We start from the raw sequence: 24,804 nt of genomic DNA on the forward strand, positions 1-24,804 counted from the left end.
GACATTTTCTGGTTTTGGCTTCATTTAAGCTTCCAACAAACTAGCTCTAACATGAACACATCAGGTAAACGTCACGCAGTGACTCACGCTCAGAAAATGACATTTTATTACATGGTCTTTTAATTTACGGTAACTAAGACAAAAACGTTAACTGAACTTTAAACCTTGTCTTTAAAAAGCCTTGTGATTTCAGAGAATTGTTTTATCTCATTTGGAAGATTTTAAAATGACAACATGTCATTGTTAAGTTTATGCTTTCCTGACCAAAATAACTTAAAAATGCATAAATTCAGTTGACAAGACTTTTTTTTATTTTCTGAACAAACTGTAGGAAGATCCCATCATTTCCCAATGTGCTTCCTTTAGGATAGAATAGGACTTTTAGGAGCATTTGAGAAGCTTCAAAACCTTTTTTATATCAGTCATGGCTCAGCCCACAAAACAACCGTTTACCCTAAATCCTCACAAATGTGTCATTGTGGGTCTCAAACTCCTTTCAGATTGTCTGTGATAAACTGTGTGTGAACTCGTTGACCTATAGAACTGAATTGTGAGTGCTGGGAAGCAAAAGCGTTCATCCGATGTGCCCTGAGCTCCGTCAACCTTTGCAATAATCCTTAAAGGCTGTCAGTCGTGTCAGTCTTGTTCTTGCTGTTCGGAGCGAAAGTACCTGATAAATGCTTCAAAACAAGTCACTCCAAACTCCTATATGTGCTTCAGGTTGTATTTACAATCAACAACTGGCTGCACAGAAAGAACTAAAGACAGCCGTTGTTATAAAAACACTTTTCACATACAAAACATAAAATATAGCATGTATCCGTATGCATATTGCTTCAATGTCACATTCACTATTTCATTTTATTTCATAGGTAAAACACTGATCTCCAGTCCTTCAGCATGTTTCTGTTTGCACATTCATCATGTATATTTCTAAATATGTGTTTATTTCAAAATATATATTATAGAAGCACTGCTAAATTCACTGAGATTAAAAAACACTCTGTACACTGTAAACCTCTGTTAGTGTCTCATGTTTGGGGGGGCATTGAATTCATTTAATTTAAATGATTAGATCCTGGGAAACGCATTCCAAAGCAGTTTGCGTTTCTTTACAGGTTCTGATGTGACGAAACGTTGATGGTTACTTTGGAACCAAACAACAGACTCTGGTGAAGGAATCCATTCTCTGTTGCTGTGAGAATCTCGTGTTTATATGACAGAAAGCTCCAACTGTTTTCTTCACATTTAATATATGATGTACCATGTCCCGTTTTCCAACGTGTGGAGTCTAAGCCTCTGAATTCTAAAGAGTAAACTGTGTCAGCTAAATGTAAGAAGTTTAAAGCAGCTTTTACGAACTCCAAGAAGGCAATGGCAGCAAAAATACAAAACGCAAAGGCAAGAAACATTCAAGTCAACAAATACTTTTTCTACCTGTCTGCACTGCAGCCTCTGAGCTTTTCTCCAAGAGTCAGACAACTGTTTTTTTTTTTTTTCAGAAATCATCCAGACGATGATGAAGATGGCGAAGATGATGACGAAGAGGAAGGCGAGGGCCTGGATGTCTCACCATCTTCTATTTCTCTTAGCCTCCCCAATGAGAATTCATTTTCCTTCTCCTTCCTGCTTCCTGTGCACACAGACCTGTGGGCTGGTTTAAACTGCCACGTCACTTTCTTTGTGGTTGACAGCTGCTCCAGGGACGAGGCTGGCTTCTCAGTGCTTGTGACGGGCTCCGTTTCCATAGCAATGGGTGATGTTGCAGCAGGGGCGGCGCCAGAAACCCCCGAGTTGCCAGTGGTGGATGCGTCTTGCTCAGTAAACATCTCATGGAGCACTTCAGATTCAGTTTGAGACGAGTCCCAGTCGGGTTCAACGGGCAGTCGTTTGGGCCGAGCCACGACGGAGGATTTATTACAGGAGGCTGACATTCTTGATGAGCGACTGGGATCAGAGTCGGACAGGTCTGAGTCCCAGTCGCTGTCACCTGCCACAGAGCCACAACCCAGAACCGACACGTCGACAGGTCCAGAGCCAGAGCTCTCAGAGTCGGACTCCCTAGAAAAAGGCAACAGAGCAGACAGGAAAGGGAAAGAAAAGGCTGTTCTCATTGGCTGATCACTGCTGCATACATGCAATAACCAAGTCAATACCTTAAAAACTGGACAATTGGATGATAAATGTTTTGTGAGAATTACTATGTCAGACACTGTTAGAAAAGTAAAAGTAGCTATTGTTTAGGGTCTGATGTAAACCCACAAAAGTGGACATGGATGAAGAACATGTGAGGACACAGCACCAGAGGTTAATGTACAGACAACACATAACAAAACCCGCCCTCTAACAGGCTAGAACCATAAAAAACGATGCAGAGACGTGTCTGCACCAACGGAAAAGTTCTGCTTGAATGTTAAACAGCTGAACTTTGACCAATCAGGGACTTAGTGATGTGCGGGTAGCATCCTGTTGTAAACATGATCATGGGGGACAAGTTCACAATAGCTGTTTTTCCGCCCCTGGAATTCTATAACACTAGCTCTTTCATATTTCAGAGTAGAGTGGAGAAAGGGAAAGCCTGAACAAAGATTCACAAGATGTGCGCCGCTTAAACATTTCACACCATTTTCAACCTCAGGTGGTGGACAAGCGCTGGTAAATCGTAAAACAATAAAAGAAGAAGAGGTCCCTCCCCCCGCTCCCTGTGTTCTTGAACTTGCAACACGTGCCGGTGTGAATGTAGCATTAGCATCTGCAAATGATTCGCTTCCATCTCATCTTCGTTTCTGCATCATCCTTGGAGACACCAATCACCATCATGTCCTCCTTCTCTACATCCATGAACCTCCTTTGGTCGACCTCTAGAACATCATCATCATCCTTATTTATAAACCGCTTTAATTTAAAAAAGTTTCATTAAAGCTAAAAATAATTTTTAAAAAATTCCTAACTAAATTAAAAAAAACGTAAATGTGAAATAACAGGGAAATCTCACGTGAGACCAAATTCTTGGCTGTAACATTTTTTTAATGACAGTTTCATCTGCAAACATCTTGATCTGCAGAGATTCTAACGTCATCCATCAGTCTGTCCATCACCACAGCGAACAACAAGGAGCTCAAAGATGATCCTATGTGCAGTACCACCTCTGAACTCCTCTGTCACACCGACTGCACATCTCACCACTGTTCTAAAGTTCTTATACATGTACTGAACTCCTGGACCAGAGCTCCTCCTTCTGGATCCTAGACTTTCTCAAGATCTACAAAGACACAGCGCAGTTCTGATCTGATCTTTCCCAGAAGCATCCTCAAAGCAAATATTGCATCTGTTGTTCTCTGTCTCAGCATGAAACTATACTCTGATTGACAAGTACTCACATCTGACCTCAGTCTAACTGTAACATTTCCCTCATTCATCAGCTCTTCAGAGTTCTTCTTCCATCTTTCCATCACATTTTGGAACACATTTCTATCTCTATCCTTGATCATCCTAACCTGCTGCAGATCCTTCCATCTCCGTTTCTCTGCCTCACCTGCACAGATCCACCCTGTTTTGTGTCCGACCTGCCATAGAAGTCCTCATGTACCCTAAGTTTGACCTTTGACACCTCCAGCTTGAGCTGCATCTGCTGTTCTCCTTTTTTTTAGCAAACCTTTTCACTCACGTCTTCATTCCACCCCCATGTGTCCTTATCTGCTGATATCATTCCAGATGACACACCGAGTTCCTTCCTCCTCAGAACCCCCTTATCTTATAGCCCAGATGATCATTTTACTGTTGCTAAGGAGGAGTCTGTTCAACTCCTGCCTAAAGGCCTCACAGCACTCCTCATCCATCTGCCTCCAGAATTCCTCCTTCTCCTCTGGCTCTTCAACTCCCAGCTTTCGACTCACCACCCCATCTGACACCGTCTTCACCGCTTGAACATTTTTAGTCTACTTCTTCAGGATCACTTCTCCATCCCTCATCATTCCATCCACATCCTGGTAAAATAGCTTGAAGTCTAGCTCCCTTTCCATCTAGTCTCTTGAACACACAGAATATCGACTTTTATCGTTTTTTTATATCATGCTGACCAGTTTTTTTTGTCAAAGTCTCTCCATCCAGAGTTTCTACTCTAAGATCTGCACTCCTGACTTTCCTTTTCTCTCTGTCTAGTGACTAAGCCCTTAGACATGTGCACATTTATGGGGAGTTGATCCAAATGGGTGCTGTGGGTTTTTGGGTTGCCGTTTCTTTAAAGTGGTTGTACGAGTCTCAAGGGAACTGCGAGACACACCTGCGCTCCCCTTAAGTTGGGACTGCTTCTCTCTGCGACCCTCCATGGGTCCCATACAGGCCAACTCCCATCCTGCAAGTGATTATATCTCGAAAAAAACACATCTTCCTTTTTGTCCTACTTTAACCAACAGAAGTGTAATGTTCACTGGCAACAATAAAATGATGATCTGGCCAGTAAACACCGCTCACATTATAAAAAAGGCCCAGCAGTGTCTCTGGACAACCCTGCTGAAGATCGTCTACCGATGAACAGTAGACAGCGTCCTGACCTACAGATGTACAGTGTGGAACGCTAACAGCTCTAGATCCAAGAAAAAACAGCTGCAGCGGGTCACCAAGACTGCTGAGTGGTTTTATTGGCCCCCCACTAGAGGAAATCTAATCCCACCCCCCGCCCCCCCTGTGCTACTGACAAAAGAGAAGCTTTGAAACCAAATGTTATATTCAACTATAAAGTTTTTCTCTTAGTCACCCATAAACACACATTCCCAAACCGCTGCCGAACACTGGCGCCAACCAACCACCAGAGGCAAGGTGGGGTTTGGTGTCTTACCCAAGGACACTTCTCCACATGGATGGGGACCAAACCTGGGATCCCCATGGCTACCCCAGTACTGGAGGTGGTTGCCGTTAACCACAACCAATCTAGTGTAGAACTTCTGGTCGTGATTTTGCTTTGATTTCACATTAGTTTCATTTCCTAACAATAGAATTTGCAAAACAAAATAATTTCATATATTTTCTTAAAACAATCCTAACTTAACGTTGTTGTTTTAATAATCCTAAATAGTTTTATGACTGCCCATTGTGTCAGACCTTAACAGTTTTTAAATGTCAACTAAAAACGTACTTTTGTAGAACAGCTTTTAATGCTCAGTAGTCGGTGGCATTTTATTTTATTACATTATTATTTATCTTTAATGTATTTAAACTGGTTATTGCTTTTACTAATTTGTGTGGTTTTTAATTTTGTTCTTCACTGGCCTAATTTTAAACTTTCTTCTGTCTCTCTTTTGTGTGAAGCACTTTGTTCCTCTGAAGGTGTTGTAAAGTCGTACATCAGTAAAGATACATTTATTCATTATCATTTGTTTTAAGTTTTAAATGTTAATGGGTTTACATATTTGTCTTTTGAATTTCACAAAGATTCTTTTACCGAATTTTGATACATCTTTAAAAATACTTTTCTTGTTGTTTGTTAGATTTCCAGTTAAGCTTGATGTCCTCTTCTTTTGGGCGGCCGTGGTGCAGCGGTAGGGTGGTCAACCTCTGATCGGAATATTGGAGGTTCGATTCCCGCCTTGCCCGCCCATGCGTCAAAGTGTCCTTGGGCAAGACACTGAACCCCACATTGCCTCTGGTGGGAGGTTGGTGCCAGTGTTTGGTAGTGGAGCCGTTATCAGTGTGTGAATGGGTGAATGGGTCTGTGAATGTAAAGTACCTTGGGCCTTAGAGGAAATAGACACTGTACACCATTTACCATTCTTCTGTCAGCATAGCAGGTTTAAAGCTGCTACATCTCCTACTTTTCTGGTAAATTGTAAGGAGTTGTCTTTGTGGTGACAGTTGCTCATTCTTACCAAGTCTTCTTGCATTGTTGTGCTGATCAGACATTTTGCGAGCACTGTTGTTTCTCTGCTATGCTGTGGACACAGCATGAGCACAGAGACATCTGCTGGGATGTCAGATGCATTTTATCTTTATGGCAGCCAAGCTGATGGACAAACACAGATGGATGGGTTGGCACAGATGGAGGAGCCCCCATGGTGAATGTGGAGATGCATGAAACGCATACATACTTGCCACTGTAGGGTGCTGAACCTGCAGGGCCTAACAGGAGGCAGGCTGGAGCAGCCAGGTAGACGAAACTGTCCGTGCACAGAAAGTCTCCTTCCTCTGGTTTATGAGCAACAAGGTGGGTTGGCTTGGTGTCCTGCTCTGTATTGGCTATGCCGAAGTGAGCTTTTGTACTCTCTGCACTGAGCTGAACATGTTCTCGTTCACTATCCTGCGAGGAAATCCCTGTCACTGCTTTAGATTCTTCTCCTGACGGCGGTCGAGCTGACACCGCCAGATAGACAAAGCTGTCTGACTGCACAAAAGGATCCAGGTCACCGCAGTCCAGTCCGGAGCTTCTGATTGGTTTTTGGTTGGGATCTAAAAGGTGTTTGACTGCTTGTTTGGAGGGGGACAAAGATAGGGGGGAGTCATATCCTATTGTGTTCACTTTTCTTTCACTCTGTGGGACATTTATGAAGCCCTTCTGGCCTGTGTACTGTATGTTACTCCTACTGATGGAAACCACACCCAACTTATGACTTTTCCTTTGCCTGTCATCCGTCTCTCTCTCTTTATCTACCCCCATACTTCCACACTCAGACTCTAATCTTTCACCATCTTCCTGCATGTCTTCATGCGACATGGTGCCGAGGAGTGTGGGATAGCACCACTGCAGCTCCGCACTTTCCTCTCTTCCCCACTCCTTTAGCACTCCATCATCCCCGTCTTTCTCCAGAGATGTGTTACTGCTGCCTAGCTCCGATCCGCTGACTGGCTGGTCACTGTCTGAACCAGCATCCTCTTGACTCTGATTGGATAAGGAAAGGAACACGCCGCTGGAATCAGATTCCAGCGTTAGGTTGGAGTCAGGAGAGCTGTCCTCTTTAGCAGAGCTGAAAAAAAAGACAAGACAGACTGCTTCATCCCCCTGAGTCCGTGAGGTTCCTGTGGGTCTCTGCCACACTTGCCAAAGATGCCTGTAATAAGCCGCATCCTCGGATCGAAAGCATCGCTTTGTTTTTGCTGCAGAGCTTTAAAGAAGTCACGCAGGCTCCGATTTCTCGGATGATGGGCACCTCATTATCAACACATTAGCGTTGTAATTTGGCTCAGGTCTTGCCAAGTGTCGACGTTCATTTTTCCATGACAACATCCACATAATCTAATTTGAATGTCAGTAATCTGATCAAAGAAAAGCCTCTATAGTGAATTTTTTCATTACCAGTTTGCGCCAAATATTGTTGTGTAAATTAATTTATCTTCATAAAGCGTATTTCCAAAAGTATGAATTACAAAAGTTCTTGAAGCTATAACATGAAATACTGAGCAAAATAAAACATCTAACTTAAATAAGACAAGGAAATAGATATAATAACATATTTAAAGAAAAGCAAGAAAATGGGAAAGAATGTAAAATATGTATTTTCTACTTTTTTACTTTCTACTTTTTCTACGTTACCGGGTCGGTGGAGGGTCGTAGAGAGGAGCGGCTGCATCTTAATGGGAGTGCAGGGGAGTCGTTCCTTTGAGGCTCAAACCGCCACTTCATGGGACATTGTAAAAATTGAACGTTTGAATGTTGTGCATGTGGAAAGTGTATTGTGAATTATTCAAATGGTTAATGTAAGCTGCACGCACCTATCATGTACGGGTCACGCTGCCGTATGGTGCCCACGCCACTCTAGTCGTTGGTAATTTCGGACAGTAAGGCTGCAGCAAGGAGCGCGCACGTATCACATGCGCAACGGCTTCAACAGGCTCCTTGTGGAGTCCGCAGGATTTGGGTTTAGGGTTTAGTCGTTAGTAAGGTTCAAGTCCTGGCTCCTTACTGAGCCCACATGAAAGCAGCACGGACAGGATAAACACATATGTGCCCGTAGGATGCCTGCACAAACGACACACCTGCGTCCCACCTGTGTCCCCCTTACTTACTGTTGTGTGTTGTGTAAGTGTTTGCTACGACCTGTCGCTCACAAAATGTGCATGAACATTGTCGCACACCAAGCGGTCTGAAACCTTTGCCATTTCATGCAGGCCACCAGATTTGCCCTTTTCTTACAGCCTGTATCCACCCATTAGGGCAGTTATGATTGAGGCTCAAGTTTTAGTCAAGAGCATCTATTATACATTTAACAACGGACAGAAACATTCTATCACAGGCTCAGCTGGGACCATGGTCATGTTGCAGGAATTACCCAGTGCCAATACAGGAAGTACCCCCAGATTTCACTGACCAGTCAGCAGGAAGTTTGTCACTGTCAACTGCAGGTGACTCCATCGCATTGAGCTCCAAACTGACCTGGGATCTGCTGCTCACTCCTGCAAAGTAGAATGTGCATTACTTATGTGAGATAACTCTGAGATCATTCTAAAAGACTGTGCAAAAGAAAGAAACAAAATGTTGCAAAAGTTAAGAAAAGTGACAGCACCACACACCCTCTGCATTGTAAAGTATCTCCTCCAGTCCAAGATTTGATTTCAGGTCTACTACAGCAGAGCTTGAACAGAACAATATTTTTTTGAAATAGCAAATAAAAGTATAGCAATGCATATGATGAATATCTGGCACAGTGTATCTGGTTGTATTAAGTCATTGAAAGCTCACTACATTCATTTAAGTAATACAGATATATTCCTGCTGATTTACTTTCTGTTCAAGATCTTATATTTGTACCAATAATAACACTGGAAAGTCTGAAACAAAACAAAAAAAACTTTCAATCGAGTTATGTTTGGCATCCTAATAAAAAAAAGAGTCTCAAGCCAAACTGTTTTTCTTGCAGGTAGTTTTAAAAATGTTCTGTGCTAAGTTTATTCATGCGTTCTTTGCATTGTTTGAACTTAAGTGAAAGTTGTGGGTAAACAAAAGTTTTGTTCATCTTTTATTATTGCAGAAGTTTCATTCCTTCACATGGAGGTTTTCTCACTTCTGAAACTCAGTGGTACAAGAGCTGAAGCCATTTACTACACGGCCCCTCGTTCTATTGGTTAGAAGGAGGGGCCCGCCCATGTGTCAAAGTGTCCTTGGTCAAGACACTGGACCCCACCTTGCCTCTGGTGGAAGGTTGGCGCCAGTGTTCGGCAGCGGAGCCGCCACCAGTGGGAGAATGGGTGAATTGCACTGACCGTAAAGCGCTTTGGGCCTTTGAGGAAGGTAGAAAAGCGCTGTACAAGTACGCGCCATTTCCCATTTAAAAAACAACTACCCAAGAACATTCTGGAGACGTTTAATTTGTTTCCCAGCCATTTCATGTCAGTTTGGCAGCTACAAACTTGTTAGGTCTTTCCTGGAAATAGCAGAAATGCATTATGTGTTCTGCATTCTGATTGGCTAAAAGTCACTCCTCTTCTTCTCTACCTGTGTGTCAATAACGTTGCAGTTTAATATGTACACGTATGTAAATCAGCTTGCCAAATTTACATTACATACGTGCAAATCATCTTGCAATTTTGAGTTTCTCTAAAACCCATAGAAAAAAGAGCGACAACAACTGTCAATCATCATGTTCTTCTCCCGATCAAACACACCTGCACCGCGGGCTTCAAAAGAAGAAAACACTGCAGAGCGGTGTCAGGATGCAGCGGCTCAGTCTGAAGAGCAGTGAAATACACCTGAGTCACTATTTGTCCCACTGTACTTTGTATTTTTTCATAATCATTTTAAATTTTCTCCCGTTTAATCCAATTACTCGGGTCGCGGTGGGCGGGGCTAATCTCCGCAATTTGAAGCCTTCTGTTCACATTGATGATTCAAATTATTTGACAGTACAGAGTTATTTGTAGCAAAGTACCTTTATTTGTGAAACAAATGCTTGAGCCTGTAAAATGGTTTGTTCTTTATTTTCAATGTATAATAGAGTATTTAATTGTATAATAATTGTAAAGAAAATTGAGGTTTCTACTTCACGGATTTTGCCTATCACGGGTTCTTTTTGGAACGTAACCCCCGCGAAAAACAAGGGTTTACTGTACATGAGACCAGGATTAAAGGCTTAATATAGGTTTACTATAGGGTATCTTATTGTAATTATTTAACAGTAAACTGCTGTAAAATAAATTACAGGATTTTATTGCCAGTAAATTACTATAAATATGCTGTGTAAAGTTTTACAGTGTTTGGGTTGTTCTAAGTCTTTCTGTCCTAATCTGTGGGGGTGGTGGGGGCAGCTGCAGACCCTCCACAACCTTGGTTGTTCCTCCATTCTAAGGAGGGAAGGTTGGTCTTTTTGAACCAAGTGGATTCCTCTTTTCTCTCCCTGATTACCTTAGAAATGTCTGTGTACCTCTGTACACCTCCAAACTTGCTGAGAGACTGGAAAGGATTTTTGTCCAATACAACATTTATAGTTTGTTTATTGGTTTTATTGTGTACGTTTTTTCCCCGTTTAGACTAGAGTTGAAGAAAAACAGAATTTCAATTTCTATGTATGAGGACACATTGTAGAGATTGACAATAAAGTTACTTTCACTTGACTTTGACTTGAACCTTATTTTACACCTTTATATAGTCTCTGAGACAGAAACTGGTTCACCTCAAGGATCAAAGTCCAAGTTACAGAGTATGAGTATCAGCTGAAGACAAACACAAGAGATTACCACTTGTTTTATTAGCCTATTGATCTGGTTTCCTACAGAATGAGGTGTCGTGTCTTTAGGCATGTATTTCAGAAATGAGAAAGCCTCTTGGAAAAGAGGGGAAGCTTTTTTAACACAGAAGATAAACCAAGTCAAGTTGGCAGGTTTTTACTCGCATTATTGAACCAACCAGGTTTGATCACAATCTACACTGACATGCTTGAATTTAAGATTTTCAAAACGGCCTCAAATTGGAAATCTGTATTTATGAGAAATAAGAAAGTGATTTAAACAATAAAGGGAAAAGGTCATTTGTTAAACTAAGATGGAGGTTCTTGTGTAGAGAAGCAGGGAGTTGTCTGCTGATGTTTTTCACTTCTGTAATTGACTGTTTACATTCAACTTTAACCATTTCCTTTATTAAAGCAAAAATAGATCTTGCTAAATGACAAAGAGAGCCCTGATGGATTCTTGTTTGAGGTTAGCTGTTAATGTCTCTTCTTGGTTGCCATAGAGACTGAGCCATGTGGTTTTTATTTTTTTTATTTTGCATATTCCTGTGGGTGTATGATCTCTCAGTCTTGAATCTCTACTCATGTTAGTTTGGTACTTTTTTTTCATTTTTCCATAACTGAGTGCCATTTTAGTAAAACTGGACCTAAAAACCAAACTTCCCATTTATCCTGAACTCAGCATTACTTACATAGAGCAAATGATTGACATCTTAGGTTCTTCTGTTATCAGACACGGTTGGGTTTTTCACAAACCTGACATGTTTCAATGGACGTCTTCCGTCTTCGTCAGAGTCATCATCAGATGGATGTGATGTATATAAAAACAGATGATTGTGACTGAGGCAGAGTCCCCTATCAAACTTTTAACAGGTAACTCCGCCCCTTGATGTCAGTTTGCTGGTGGAGGGTGTTACTCCAGGTATGAGAGAGCAGGAAGGCCCCCCTCATCTCGGTTCATGGAAGTGTGGGCTCACTTTCGGATCTCCATCCATGATCCATCTGCGGTGTCTGTTGTCTTCAGTGAGGAGGACTTTGGCCTTTTCCCAGTCCATGATATGATTTTCTTCCAAAGGGCCATGAAAAAACATCACATCAGCACCCCAGTCAAACCGTATAAAAAACAAGATGGAACAAAACAATAAATGCAACAACATCAACGAAATCCCATGTCACACCTGCAACAAAACATACATCAGAGAAACAGGACGCACCTTCATCACAAGAAAAATAGAACATCAAAATTATGAATAAACAATTTAAAAAAAAAGGATGCAAAAAGGAAACGAAGAAGAAACTAACACGAGCAAGACGACAACAGGCACCACAAGAAAGCATGAAATCAGCTATAACGGACCACTGCAAACAATGAAACCACATCATGGAGTGGGAAAATTCCAAAGTCCTCCTCACTGCAGACTACAGATACTGCAGATGATTCATGGATGGAGATCCGAAAGCGAGCCCACACTTCCATTAACCGAGATGAAGGGGCTTTCCTGCTCTATAACACCTGGAATCACATCCTCCAGCAGCAAACTGACATCAAGGGGCGGAGTTACCTGTTAAAAGTTTGACAGGTGACTACGCCAAAGTCACAATCATCTGTTTTTATATACATCACATCACTACTATTGGACGACTCTGACAAAGGCGGAAGATTTCCGTCGAAACATGTAAGGTATGTGAAAAAACACAACTGTGTCCGATATAAGAAGAACACAAGAAGTCAGTTATTGATACAGACATTATGAAGGTTAGTCTATGAACGTTATTGAGCTAATGATCACTGTGCATGTTGGGTTATTCAGCGGGACAGTTGATTTGTATGCAGAAACAGCACACCAGATTAGAACTATGAATAAACAATGTCTTCATTTAAAAAGTTTGGCTTAATGTTGTCATTTGGACTCTACTTAAGATTAATCTGCCCAGAACTCCAGATTTCTACGTTTCCACACCAAACTTGTTAAAGTTTTTATTCGATGCTAAGAAACATTTATAATAGTGTTGGGTCAACATTGGTCTTAAAGGACTTAAAGGACTGTATTCCGTGAGACAGTCCCTGCTTGCATTTACTCTTCGGTTGAATACAAAACATTTTCACTGACAAGGATCTGGTTTGTAGCTTTTGTTGAAAAGTCCTGCTGATTTTACAGCTGATTTTAATTTGTTACTTGGTACCAAAATGTCATGTACATCGCACACTTTCACCAGCAGCACTTTGTCATCGTACAAAGACATCTAGTTTTGTTCAACTTTTCTTTCTCCCTGAAAACATTTTTCTCTTTCTCCATAAAATCTGAATAATTTTACAAGGATGTCATCTAACCCTGGATTTACACTGATCTGCCTGCGGTGTGTCTGTTGCGCGTCTGCGGTGCGTCTGCGGTGTGTCTGCGGTGCGCATGCGGTGCGTATGCGGTGCGTCTGTGGTTTGTCTGCGGTGCGCATACGGTGGGTCTGCAGTGCATCTGTGGTGTGTCTGCGGTGCGCATGCGGCGCATCTGCAGTGTGTCTGCAGTGCGCATGCGGTGCATCTGCGGTTTGTCTGTGGTGCGTCTGCAGTTTGTCTGCGGTGTGTCTGTAGTGCGTCTGGAGTTTGTCTGGGGTGCATCTCTGGTGCGTCTGCAGTTTGTCTGCGGTGGGCATGCGGTGTGTCTGCGGTGCGCATACGGTGCGCCTGCAGTGCGTCTGCGGTGTGTCTGTCGTGTGTCTGCGGTGCGCATGCGGTGCGTATGCGGTGCGTATGCGGTTTGTCTGCGGTGCGCATATGGTGCGTCTGCAGTGCATCTGTCGTGTGTCTGCAGTGCGCATGCGGTGCATCTGCAGTTTGTCTGCGGTGTGTCTGTAGTGCGTCTGGAGTTTGTCTGGGGTGCATCTCTGGTGCGTCTGCAGTTTGTCTGCGGTGGGCATGCGGTGTGTCTGCGGTGCGCATACGGTGCGCCTGCAGTGCGTCTGCGGTGTGTCTGTCGTGTGTCTGCGGTGCGCATGCGGTGTGTCTGCAGTGCGTCTGCTGCGCGTCTGCGGTTTGTCTGCAGTGCGTCTGGAGTTTGTCTGGGGTGCATCTCTGGTGCGCATGTGGCGCATCTGCAGTGCGTCTGTGGTTTGTCTGCGGTGCGCATGCGGCGCGTCTGCAGTGCGTCTGCGGTTTGTCTGTGGTGCGCATGTAGTTTGTCTGCGGTGTGCGTGTATTGCGCTGCAGTTTGTCTGGGGTGCATCTCTAGTGCGTCTGCAGTTTGTCTGCTGTGCGCATGCGGTGCATGCGGTTTATTCTGCGGTGCGCATACAGTGCGTCTGCGGTTTGTCTGCGGTGTGTCTGCAGTGTGTCTGTCGTGTGTCTGCGGTGCGCATGCGGCGCATCTGCAGTGTGTCTGCAGTGCGCATGCGGTGCATCTGCGGTTTGTCTGTGGTGCGTCTGCAGTTTGTCTGCGGTGTGTCTGTAGTGCGTCTGGAGTTTGTCTGGGGTGCATCTCTGGTGCGTCTGCAGTTTGTCTGCGGTGGGCATGCGGTGTGTCTGCGGTGCGCATACGGTGCGCCTGCAGTGCGTCTGCGGTGTGTCTGTCGTGTGTCTGCGGTGCGCATGCGGTGCGTATGCGGTGCGTATGCGGTTTGTCTGCGGTGCGCATATGGTGCGTCTGCAGTGCATCTGTCGTGTGTCTGCAGTGCGCATGCGGTGCATCTGCAGTTTGTCTGCGGTGTGTCTGTAGTGCGTCTGGAGTTTGTCTGGGGTGCATCTCTGGTGCGTCTGCAGTTTGTCTGCGGTGGGCATGCGGTGTGTCTGCGGTGCGCATACGGTGCGCCTGCAGTGCGTCTGCGGTGTGTCTGTCGTGTGTCTGCGGTGCGCATGCGGTGTGTCTGCAGTGCGTCTGCTGCGCGTCTGCGGTTTGTCTGCAGTGCGTCTGGAGTTTGTCTGGGGTGCATCTCTGGTGCGCATGTGGCGCATCTGCAGTGCGTCTGTGGTTTGTCTGCGGTGCGCATGCGGCGCGTCTGCAGTGCGTCTGCGGTTTGTCTGTGGTGCGCATGTAGTTTGTCTGCGGTGTGCGTGTAGTGCGCTGCAGTTTGTCTGGGGTGCATCTCTAGTGCGTCTGCAGTTTGTCTGCTGTGCGCATGCGGTGCATGCGGTTTATTCTGCGGTGCGCATACAGTGCGTCTGCGGTTTGTCTGCGGTGTGTCTGCAGTGTGTCTGTCGTGTGTCTGCGGTGCGCATGCGGCGTATCTGCAGTGCGTCTGCGGTTTGTCTGCAGTGTGTCTGCAGTGCACATGCGGTGCATCTGCAGTGCGTCTGCGGTTTGTCAGCGGTGTGTCTGTTGTGTGTCTGCAGTTTGTCTGGGGTTCATCTCTGGTGCGTCTGCGGTGTGTCTGCGGTGTGTCTGTTGTGTGTCTGCGGTTTGTCTGCAGTGTGTCTGCAGTGCGCATGCGGTGCATCTGCAGTGCGTCTGCGGTTTGTCAGCGGTGTGTCTGCGGTGCGCATGCGGTGCATGCGGTTTATTCTGCGGTGCGCATACGGTGCGCCTGCGGTGCGTCTGCGGTGCGCATGCGGTGCGTCTGCAGTGCGTCTGCGGTTTGTCTGCAGTGTGTCTGCGGTGCGCATGCGGCGCATCTGCAGTGCATCTGCGGTTTGTCTGCGCTGTGTCCGTTGTGTGTCTGCGGTGTGCATGCGGCGCTTCTGCAGTGCGTCTGCGGTGCGCATGCGGTGCATCTGCGGTTTGTCTGCGGTGCATCTGCAGTGCGTCTGGGGTGGATCTGTGGTGCGTCTGCGGTTTGTCTGCGGTGCGTCTGCGGTTTGTCTGCGGTGCACATGTGGTGCGTCTGCGTTGTGAATCGTGGGGAGTGACTCCATAACATCTCTGGTCCATGCCCTCACCCCCCTGGAACCCGGAGGAGGTGCTTGTCCTGTTACCTCCGTGTCAAGTAGTTCATCCCGCTGTCTTCCCTCATCCAACACTGAAACAATCGAACCTCATGCCCTCTCCTTCCTAACCGAGTCCTTGTAAAACACATTTTTTGCATATGGTGTTTTTTTTTGTTTTTTTTAACCTCCACAGTTAATCTTCCGTCATCTGTGGTGGTGTTATCCACGGTGTTAACATTATTGTGTGAACACATAAATATCAAATTATTCTTATGAAATTTTATTTTGAAAGTACAGCAGAAGTTTTTATGTTGAAACACGGACATGTTTGCTGTTTTTCTGGCTTTTTTCTATGAAATTGACGCTTCAACGGACTGGAAATGAACTCCTTCTTAGAGCTTGCATTGTAGTGCGGAGTGTTAGCCGAGATTAGCAGACGTGACCAATCACGTGATAAATCTAATTTTTGTTTTTGTGAACACAGCGGCGACGCACTGCAAACGGTCCTGTGGAAATCATCCTTTCAGAACCATCGCTGCTGAGAATCGGCTGTAAAAACGAAAACAAATTGGATCTCATGAATTCAGTTGCAGGTTGAACAGACGGGATTTCCCCTACTTGAACTACTGACAGTTTTAAAACAATGAGGGTGAACTACCAATGCAAATGGCATGCCATTTGGAGAGACAAAATACATCTTTCTATTATGCTCTTTGGTTTTTAACTGCATATAAATACATACTTTTACTTTGATGTCTGTTTATTTCTGCTGACTCTGTGCATTGTTGTTGTTTACCTTTTTGCTTATGTTGTTAGAGGGCACTACAGCGAATCAGCTTTCACTGTATCTATTTCACCGTATCTTTAACCCTTGTGATATCCTAGGCACTTTAACGTTGGGAGTAGGGTCATCTAGACCCACTAGACAGTGCTCTGAACCTTTTTTCTTCAAGGATTTGTGATCTTCACTGGTGTCCATGGATTACATGAAATCTTTCCACCTTTATCCACCTTTGTCATGGTAGGGAGAACACGTCAATGGAAGGGTAGGGTCATCTAAGATATCACAAGGGTTAAGCATAAAGGGTCTTGTCTAAGGACCCACACTGGATTTTGTGCTCATTCCATGCCGGGGGGGTTGAAATACAGGTTTCCTGAGAGACAGTCCTACAGCCAGCCAACTGTGGTCTCTGTTAACACGGTACGTATCCTGCAGCATTCTGCATCCTGCTGGAATCACAGCTTTGTTGCACTGAGATATGACAGAATATGATTGAGGAGAGTGACTCATGAAGAGCTGGGGCCAAGTTCTGGTTCAGTTATGGTAATAAAAACAGTGTTTTAAGGAGATGTGGAGCCTGTTTGGGTGGGTATTCTCAAGCCATCCATAACAGTTTCAGCTCTCAGAATTTATCTTCTATTCAGGTTTATTGTATTAACATGTAAAGATTTACGAAAACTAGATTCTAAATTTTCAGTAGGTTTTTCTGCAATAATGGGCTGTTCACAATATGATACGTTTAAAAAAGAACTTTCAAATATATCCACATGTACATATGCAAATTAAAAATATCCACCTGTAAGAAGTGCAGCCTTCTCTCTTTGAGGACCAGGGTGTGTTTGGTACATAGCAACGCGTTCCCTGTGCGGCTCGAGCAGAGTTTGGTATAAATCCTGGGGGTCCCTGTGGGGTTGTGACAGGTCTAGGTGCTCCAGATCAGAGTCCAGTTCCCTGGCTCTCCTCTCTAATTCGGTCAGGCTCAGTTCTGAAGCTGCGGAGGAGGGAGGATGTGAACCCCCAAACCCAACTGGAGGCCGGAGCAGAGGCCACCGCTGCAGGGAACCTGGGAGAGAATCCGTGTCGGCTCCTCCTCCTTCTGCTTCGTGCTTTGCCCAGGAATTGTCCCACAGTGTGTTGACCATATCCAGGACTGCATCCCAGCCCTCCACCGCCTCTTCTTCCCCAGAAGTCCCACCTTCTCTTTCCTCCACCTCACTTTCGTCTTTGTGTGACATGGCCATCACCTCATCCAAATCGGGTTTCTCTCGTGTTTGATCATGAACTTTTATGTCTTTAACTTCTACTTTCTCTGATTTAATCCCTACAGCTTGCATTTTTCTATCTCCTTTTTTTCTGTTTGAACTGTTTTGAGTTTCTTCTTCTTCCGGTTTCTCTACCTTTGACTTCTTAATGCCTTCCAACAGCCCAACTTTCTCAGCTTTTTTTTCTTTCTCTGGATTTTCCCCCTTCTTTTCCTCTTTTTCAGAATATTCTTTACTTTGGGTTCCTTGTTTTTCCCTGCTTCTAGACCTCCTGGGCTCTTCTTGGTCTCTGTAGACTCTCCAGTGCTCCAAATTTTGCTCCCTCAGAGAGGCTCTGCCCAACAAGCTGCTCCCGAGTCCTGTTTCCGGATGAGAGGGCTCCCTCAGCGAGCATCGGCCCACCATACCTGCTGACTGTTTGTCTGAATCTAGATGAAGGTGTGGACGCCTTTTTTCTAAAGCTGAAATTACAGAAGGAAGTGGGGGAAGTATTGGGAGATTGTGGAGGGCCCCTCCCTGACGAACAGTTCTCTTTCGAACCATGATCCTGCGAGGCCATGTGGACTCGATGCCTTCAGGTGGTCCCCTAGACTCAAAGTCTTCAATTCTTTTGCTCTGCCGAGGGCTGAGCGCACCAGGTCGCATCCCTGTGGCTGTTCCAGGACGAGTCCTGGAACAGGACTTGGAAGATTTTGACTTGGATCTTGAACTTTTCAGAGGCTGGTTGAAATCATTCAAACTCTCATCCAACTTCTTTTGTTCTAGGCCTGAAGGAGCCACTTCAGTTTTATCTTCAGCCGAGGCAGATAACTTCGCCTGAGCATTGGTCTGTGAGCTGTCTGCGGGCTTGCTGACAACTGTGGTCTCATTTTTACTTTCGATCTCTGTCACAGTGTGAGCTCCAGATTTGAGCCCGTCCTCACACTTAGACACCGGGACACTTCTAACATCTACTCCTACTTTAGTTTCCTCCCGTGACTCAACTGCTGATCCCGATTTTTCATTTACTTGAGTTTTAACTTCTGCTTCTGTCCTGTTGTTTTTCTCCGTCTTTTGAGAACTAACTTTTTCTTCAAGTCCTGTGTCTTCTTCTGGCTTTTTTCCAGAAATAGGTGCAATTTCCTGCGGGACTGTATCTGAACGTCCAGCCCATATTTCTGTGTTCCTCCTGTTTGGAGGCAAGGCTTCTGCAGGTTCTGCTTTTGGAACAGCCTTAGCGTTTTTTTGTCCATTCTTTGTTTCTCCTCGTCGCTCTTTGATCTCTACACCCGACTGCACCTTTCCTTCCAGATCTCGGCCCCCTGGTGTAGTTTTCACCTGGGAACCCATTCTCCTTTCAGACCCGTGCATCACACATCCCCTGGATCCACTCTCCTGTCTCTTCCAGGCTTCAGCTCTGCAGTGCTCTTGGATTTCCTCCCGGATTCCGATATCTGACATGTGTTCCGTCACAACTTCACTCACCATCCTTGTCCCATATCCGGGTTTGCTATCAACTAACACTAAATTCACACTTCCATTGTCAAATTTAGAGGTCAACCCTCCCCCTGAACTATCAGGACCAACCTTTGACCCTGCCCTGTTTCTGCCAACTACCCCAGTGCCCATCCTTGGGGCAGCATTGGGGGAGGGTGATGGTGAGGGCTGGGGAATTAATAAGGGCGTTGTGTCCAGACCGTGGTCGGGTTCTAAAAACACTGAATCTGAACGCAGAGGGACTGGTTGGCCATAACCAAAGGTGCCAAAACTCGAAGTTTCCCTCCTCTCCCTCTCGCGGGCTCTCTCCCTCTCAATTCTCCCCCTCTCCCTCTCCCTCTCCCACTCTCTTTGTGCCCAGCCTCGCTCCAGCTCCCTTTCTCTCTCCCTCTCCCACTCCCTGTCACGATCGCCGCGGCCCCACCCTCCTCCTCGCTCCCTCAGGTCGTGCTCAAGGTCATGAGCAGACAGTTGGACGAGTGGGGCCCTGTAGGGCGATCGTCTGAGCTCATGGGGTGGTGACAGCCTGAGGCTCTGAGTTTGGGAGTAATGTCTTGGCTGTATGATGTGGGGAGGTGAACAGCGTAAACTCTGACTCTGGCTGGGGCGGGGTTTGGCTGGGGAGAAAAAAACTGGAGTGTGGTAACCTGATGACATGGGCGAGCCAGAGAAGGGGGAAATCAGTGGGGAAGTGAGAGATGAGGATTGCCCCCCGGGAGGATAAAGCCCTGGGTTCAGAAACCCTCCTCTGTCTATCATCTCTGCCGTTGTTAGCTCCATACATTCCATATGTTTTGGAGGTGCCAAGACTTTCCAAGAATGTCGGCTGTCTCTGCTCTTTGTGCTGTCTCCATGGTGATGGTGGTGGTGATGGTGGTGTTTTTTAGAGGAGGAGGAAGAGACCCCTGGAGCTGAGAATGAGGACACAGAGGGAGAAACTGATCGGTTGAAGTGTCCCGGCGAGTGGCATCCGCCATCTTCTCCGTCCTGTCCTCCGAGCTTCAGTGAGTCATAGATGGCTCTTTCATCCAGCCGACGGACAAAGGATGGATTTGGAGTTAGAGAACGGGGCTGAGGATCAAACATGTCCACTGGAGACCTGCTGGCTCTGAGGGAGCCACTTGCAGAGTAGGTAAAGCTCCCATCTCCTCCTCCGTCTCGCCTCACTGATCCTCTGGAATGGTGGTGATGGCTGTCAATTTGCTGATTGATGCACATGGTGTCGTAAATGGATCGCTGGGGAATGTAGCCATCTCCGTATCCTCCTTCCATCCCAACATCTCGCCCTCCCACTACCCCTTCTCCAGCCCTGTGTTTCTCCAGGCAACAAGAGCTCTTCCTGATACATCCAGGACGGCTAAGTGGCTTGCCCATGATTGGCTGGCTGTCCCAAGGTGATGGGGGTTGGTGGGAGGCACGTGTAAAGCTTGAAGAATGAATTGTGAAGTCTTTTGTTTCACAAAATTGAGAAAAAAATGGTAAAAACTCTTTCAAAAAGCGAGAGACCTGGTATTGATGAAGATGTTGTAGATCAATGTCACATGTTCGTCTCTGTTCTTTGGTAGAGTACAGGAGCATAAACTTTATGTTTTGAAGAAAGTCAAGTGGGGAGTCTGCTCAAAGAATGAAACTCCTGCAAAAAAATTCTCTGAAAAGTCCGTCCAGCCTTACATTGGACATGTCATGTCTTGGTAGTAATCATACATTGTTGATCCTGGTTATGTCCGTGGTAGACAGTAAGTTAGATCCAACAGCTCCAATTATCTTCCAGTCATTTTCCAACATGCTATGAATTCTGGTTGTTTTCTGTTCTCGATGTGTGTTTAGAGCCAATTAAACATCTATCCAGCAGAGCGTTAGCCTGTCAGACACTAAGTGACAGCGAGAAGGAGGACAGCGGATGGAGGACTAGATCCAGTCACAGCGTCTCTTCTCATTCTGACTGTGTTTGTTGATTGGTTCCTCTTGGCTCTGGAAAATAAAGCAGACAAACATTTACATGAATAAAATAATTAAATAAATTGGACACTGACCAGTTAGTTTGTAACAGTAGGCCTTTACGTCTGATGAACCTTAGAAAGGCTTAAATGCAGTTCATTTAGTTCATATGCAATGCTCAGATTCCAGATTATTTTCCAAGAAAGAAAATCTATTATTTTCTGCAAATATGTCTACCTGCTATTTCCTTGATGTTTTGTTAATCTAACAAAATCATGAAAACTAAATTTTTGATTTCATGTCAATTTCCAATTTTTTTGAAAAGCATTTTTCAAATGAGAAGAGGCAGATATATACTGTGCACTAAAGCCAGAGCACCGTCTTGGTTTCAGGGGCAACTCCTTTTTTTCTGTGATGTTTGATTTCTTTCAAGTAGGTTGATGATGTAGTGACTTTACCAACTTTAAATTAAAAAAGAACATCAAATGTCTGCAAAACCCCAAGGTTTGAGCACACTGTCCTCAAAACATCATTTTTGAAGGAACGGAGTCTCGTGATGCTCATTGCTACAGGAAGATGAAAAAATGTATCAAAGCTTTCTATGACACATTTTTTACAGCCTAAAACATCATAGGCACCATCATCGCTGTTCCTGTGAGGGCACAGCAAGGCCCACATTGGACGTCCTGTTCCATGGGGGACATTTCCTAATTACTGGTAGAATGTGATGGAAGTTTTTCTGTCCTGTTCCAAACTGGAACAGCTAAGGACTTTGGACACATCCCCACACACTATATCCATTCACTACTTTTAGATTATCCAAAGAAATCTGTACTGTTAGTTTTATTTTATTGAATTGAACTTGTAAAATATATATCAGGGAGAAATTCACTCATCGTGGCAGCTCAAAAGAAAAATGACAGTGGTACGATTACAGCCCTCTAGATATCAGATCAAACAAATAGGCAAATAAATACATAAATAATAACATATTAACCATAACCATAATGACACTATAATCAGAAATCAATTCAATTTTGTTTTTATAACCCAATATTGCAACAATAGTCATCTCAATGGGCTTCATGCCAGTAATTGTATAGTAAACATAAAATCTTTAGGAACATGAATTTATAGAGTTCAATAGGTACATTTTAAACTGAACTAACTAAACTGGGACTCCCTGTTAATAACCATTTAACAATGGTTTCCACTGTTACTCTTTAACATGCTAAATTACTGACAGGGTTGGTAATTATTGAGTATTTCATATAGCCGTTTAAAGAGAACCAAACCAACTTGTTCACTGCTCCTGGAAGTTTCAGAAATGAATGGTATCTGCAATAGTACAGGTTTCTCCCTCCTAAAAGAGTATTTATGCAAACATAAAATGTATTTAAAAACACAACAGCTGTCCAGGCAGATAATAAATTAGTAATAAGCACCAAGCTCCTGATAAAGGGGAAGGTGGAGGTAAACCAAACTTCTTGGTTTGGTTAGTTCTAAATTATAACCTTTTTGATCGAGCCCTTTTACCTGAGTAATAGCATTGCAGCGTCTCATTACTTAAAGCTAGCCTAGCAAAAACATGCTCACTAATGAAGTACTTCATTCTAGTAAGTATTTGTACATAAACGGTATTCTTCTTTGGGCTACATATTTTGAATAAACAAAACATGCCCTCACATCTACAGTATTTCCATTTATATGTTCAAACTGTCTACTTTTAACCACAAACCGCATTATATACATTTCCTGGTTTCCCATTAATTGTACATTAGGCAAATAATGTGGAAACATGCAACAGAAAGCCATTTAAAACCAGTGACCAAACCAAAGAAACTCAACAAAGATCTAAAAGAGCAGAGATTCTGCTCTTTTAGATAATGATACACACGTGACAAAAAAAAGGGAGGACAGATTTGAAACCACATCAAACATGTGCCTGAAGAAACAGCACCGAACCTCAAATCTAAGGCCACACATAAAGTTATGACGACATCATTAGTCTTTCTAACTCATCGTGTTTTTAAACGAAAAAACAGAAAGTGTGGTTTGTGATTGTATGCCATAGAGACGTCACGATGAGCCATAAATGTGCAGACACAGTATCATGTCTAAGTTTTGAAGAGTTTGCATGCACTATGGATCTGCAGAGACATGCCAAGTTTAGCATTATAAATGCACCCCGCCAACATTTATCATAGTAAAATCTACAGAACAGTGAGATTTTAGAAACATAGAAGGTTGGTCATGAAGAACCTGATCAATCTTAAATGTAGCAAGAGTCTTCTCTGCGTACATCCCAGTGAATCCAATCCGTCTGTGTCACAGCAGCCGCCTTTCCCTGATCAGGAATCTCTCAGTCTCTCTGCTTTTTTGTCTTTTCACTGGGCCATCGTTATTCTGCATCCTCTCCTCCTCTCTCTTCATTTCTTTCATCACTGCTGCTGCCACCTGCTCTCCCCCCTCCCCCCAATCGATAGGAAAGCCAGAACCTTATCAACACGATCCCAGTCGGTCGCTGCCATCAGTCGGTCGCTGCCATCAGTCGGTCGCTGCCATCAGTCGGTCGCTGCGTTGCTCCCAGTTCCATCCTGGTACCGTGCTGTTATTCTCTTTCAATCCTGAATCCTCATTTGTGTTTGTTCCTTGCCATCTCTTCTCTTGCCGTTCGCCTTTCTTTCTCTCTCTACCTTTGCCGTTTTTCTCTTTTACTGTCGCTTGCCTCCCTTCCTCCCTCCCTCCCTCCCTCCCTCTCAGCCTCTCTCTCTGCTGTGAATCATGCCTTCTGTTGGAAAAAGGTTTTTTAAAGCGCTCTCTCTGTCAACCAACACACCAACGCAAACCCTCCTCCTCGTCTCCCTTTGCTTTCTATATTTTTTTTACCTCATTTCAGCCTCCCTCCCAGTTCTCTTTTTTCCTTCTCCTCTATCTCTTCTGCTCTCTGCCATATATTTGCACTCCAAGCAGCTTTGGAGCTTTGGAGGAGCAAACTTCTCTCCATCTGCCTCTCATTTCCCAGACTTATTCCTCAATCACTTTTACCTTTCTGTCATCTCCTCTCGGCCTTCACTTCCACTTTTAGTTTGACCTGTGCGGGCCCCCCCGGGAAATCATCACTTTCACACATTTTATAAATGTGGTAACAAAGGACACGGCAAAGATCTGCACTCGTACCTGTCTGCCTGCACGTCTCTCTATCTGTCTATCTTCTCCGTCTCCCACACGTTTTTTTTCCTCTGGCTCATTCTGTCCCTCTTGTAGCCCTCTCAGTTTGCCCTCTTCCTCCCACTCTTCACCTCAGCATTAATGCAACAAGCATCACTGTGGAGGCGGGAGATGGAGTGAAACAGAAAGAGCAACAATGGACACACTTTTTTCAGCCAAACTTAAAAGCATTATCAGCAGCTCCATCATTTGTCCAAATGCAGCAGTCGTGAGGAGCCTGGAACAGCATTTCTGGATTTTACAGCTCCAGGTCTGATGACTGTTGGAAAGAAGAAAAGGGCAGCCAGGTTTGAGCGTTAAAAACAAAGTATATCACCTACATAATTCACATTACCAGTAGAAGAGTCTGCTTTTATTTCATTCCATGATCAAAGATCAAATTGTGTGAGAAAGAAAATACAGTACTACTCCTATTTTGAACAGAATTTGATCAAGAGAGCTGAAAAGATAAATTAGTCATGTTGGAACGATCAACAATGTTGAACATTTGGAAGGAATTGGATTCTGACGTCATGGTTATTTTTATCTTTGCTTGGTTTGATGGCTTTTCTTTGCTACATCTTCAGAAAACCATGGTAAATTAGAGATTTATAAAAAAAACATGATTTTAAT

At 44.4% G+C, this 24,804-nt stretch overlaps 1 protein-coding gene across 4 annotated transcripts; it reads right to left on the minus strand.

The window, feature by feature from the left end:
• Positions 1 to 323: 323 nt before the first annotated feature.
• LOC105356979 lies at positions 324 to 23,683 on the minus strand. Of its 4 annotated transcripts, XR_002872614.1 has the most exons (6): positions 23,460 to 23,683; positions 17,082 to 20,994; positions 8,259 to 8,382; positions 6,084 to 6,956; positions 5,865 to 5,998; positions 1,945 to 2,061 (listed from the first exon to the last, which is right to left on the minus strand). XR_002872614.1 is itself a non-coding variant. In XM_023951547.1 (5 exons), exons 2-5 carry the CDS (start codon positions 20,599 to 20,601, stop codon positions 1,506 to 1,508), a joined length of 5,034 nt encoding a protein of 1,677 aa, XP_023807315.1. In that variant the 5' UTR covers positions 20,602 to 20,994; positions 23,460 to 23,683; the 3' UTR covers positions 324 to 1,505. The 4 variants fall into 4 exon arrangements, 3 of the variants coding, with proteins under 3 accessions (XP_023807315.1, XP_023807314.1, XP_023807316.1); XM_023951547.1 differs by lacking the exon at positions 5,865 to 5,998 and having other exon boundaries at positions 324 to 2,061; positions 8,298 to 8,382; XM_023951546.1 differs by lacking the exon at positions 5,865 to 5,998 and having other exon boundaries at positions 324 to 2,061.
• Positions 23,684 to 24,804: the final 1,121 nt, after the last annotated feature.

The sequence above is a fragment of the Oryzias latipes genome, chromosome 22, assembly GCF_002234675.1.
Source record: "Oryzias latipes chromosome 22, ASM223467v1".
Taxonomy (NCBI): Eukaryota; Metazoa; Chordata; class Actinopteri; order Beloniformes; family Adrianichthyidae; genus Oryzias; species Oryzias latipes.

Coding starts and splice junctions, on each gene's coding strand:
- LOC105356979 (XM_023951546.1), bottom strand. CDS start 20,601: ATGCTCCTGTACTCTACCAAAGAACAGAGACGAACATGTGACATTGAT. Junction 6,957..8,258: donor ACTTCCTGTATTGGCACTGG/GTAATTCCTGCA, acceptor CTTTTTTTTCAG/CTCTGCTAAAGAGGACAGCT. Junction 2,062..6,083: donor TCAGCACCCTACAGTGGCAA/GTATGTATGCGT, acceptor GCCTTTTTCTAG/GGAGTCCGACTCTGAGAGCT.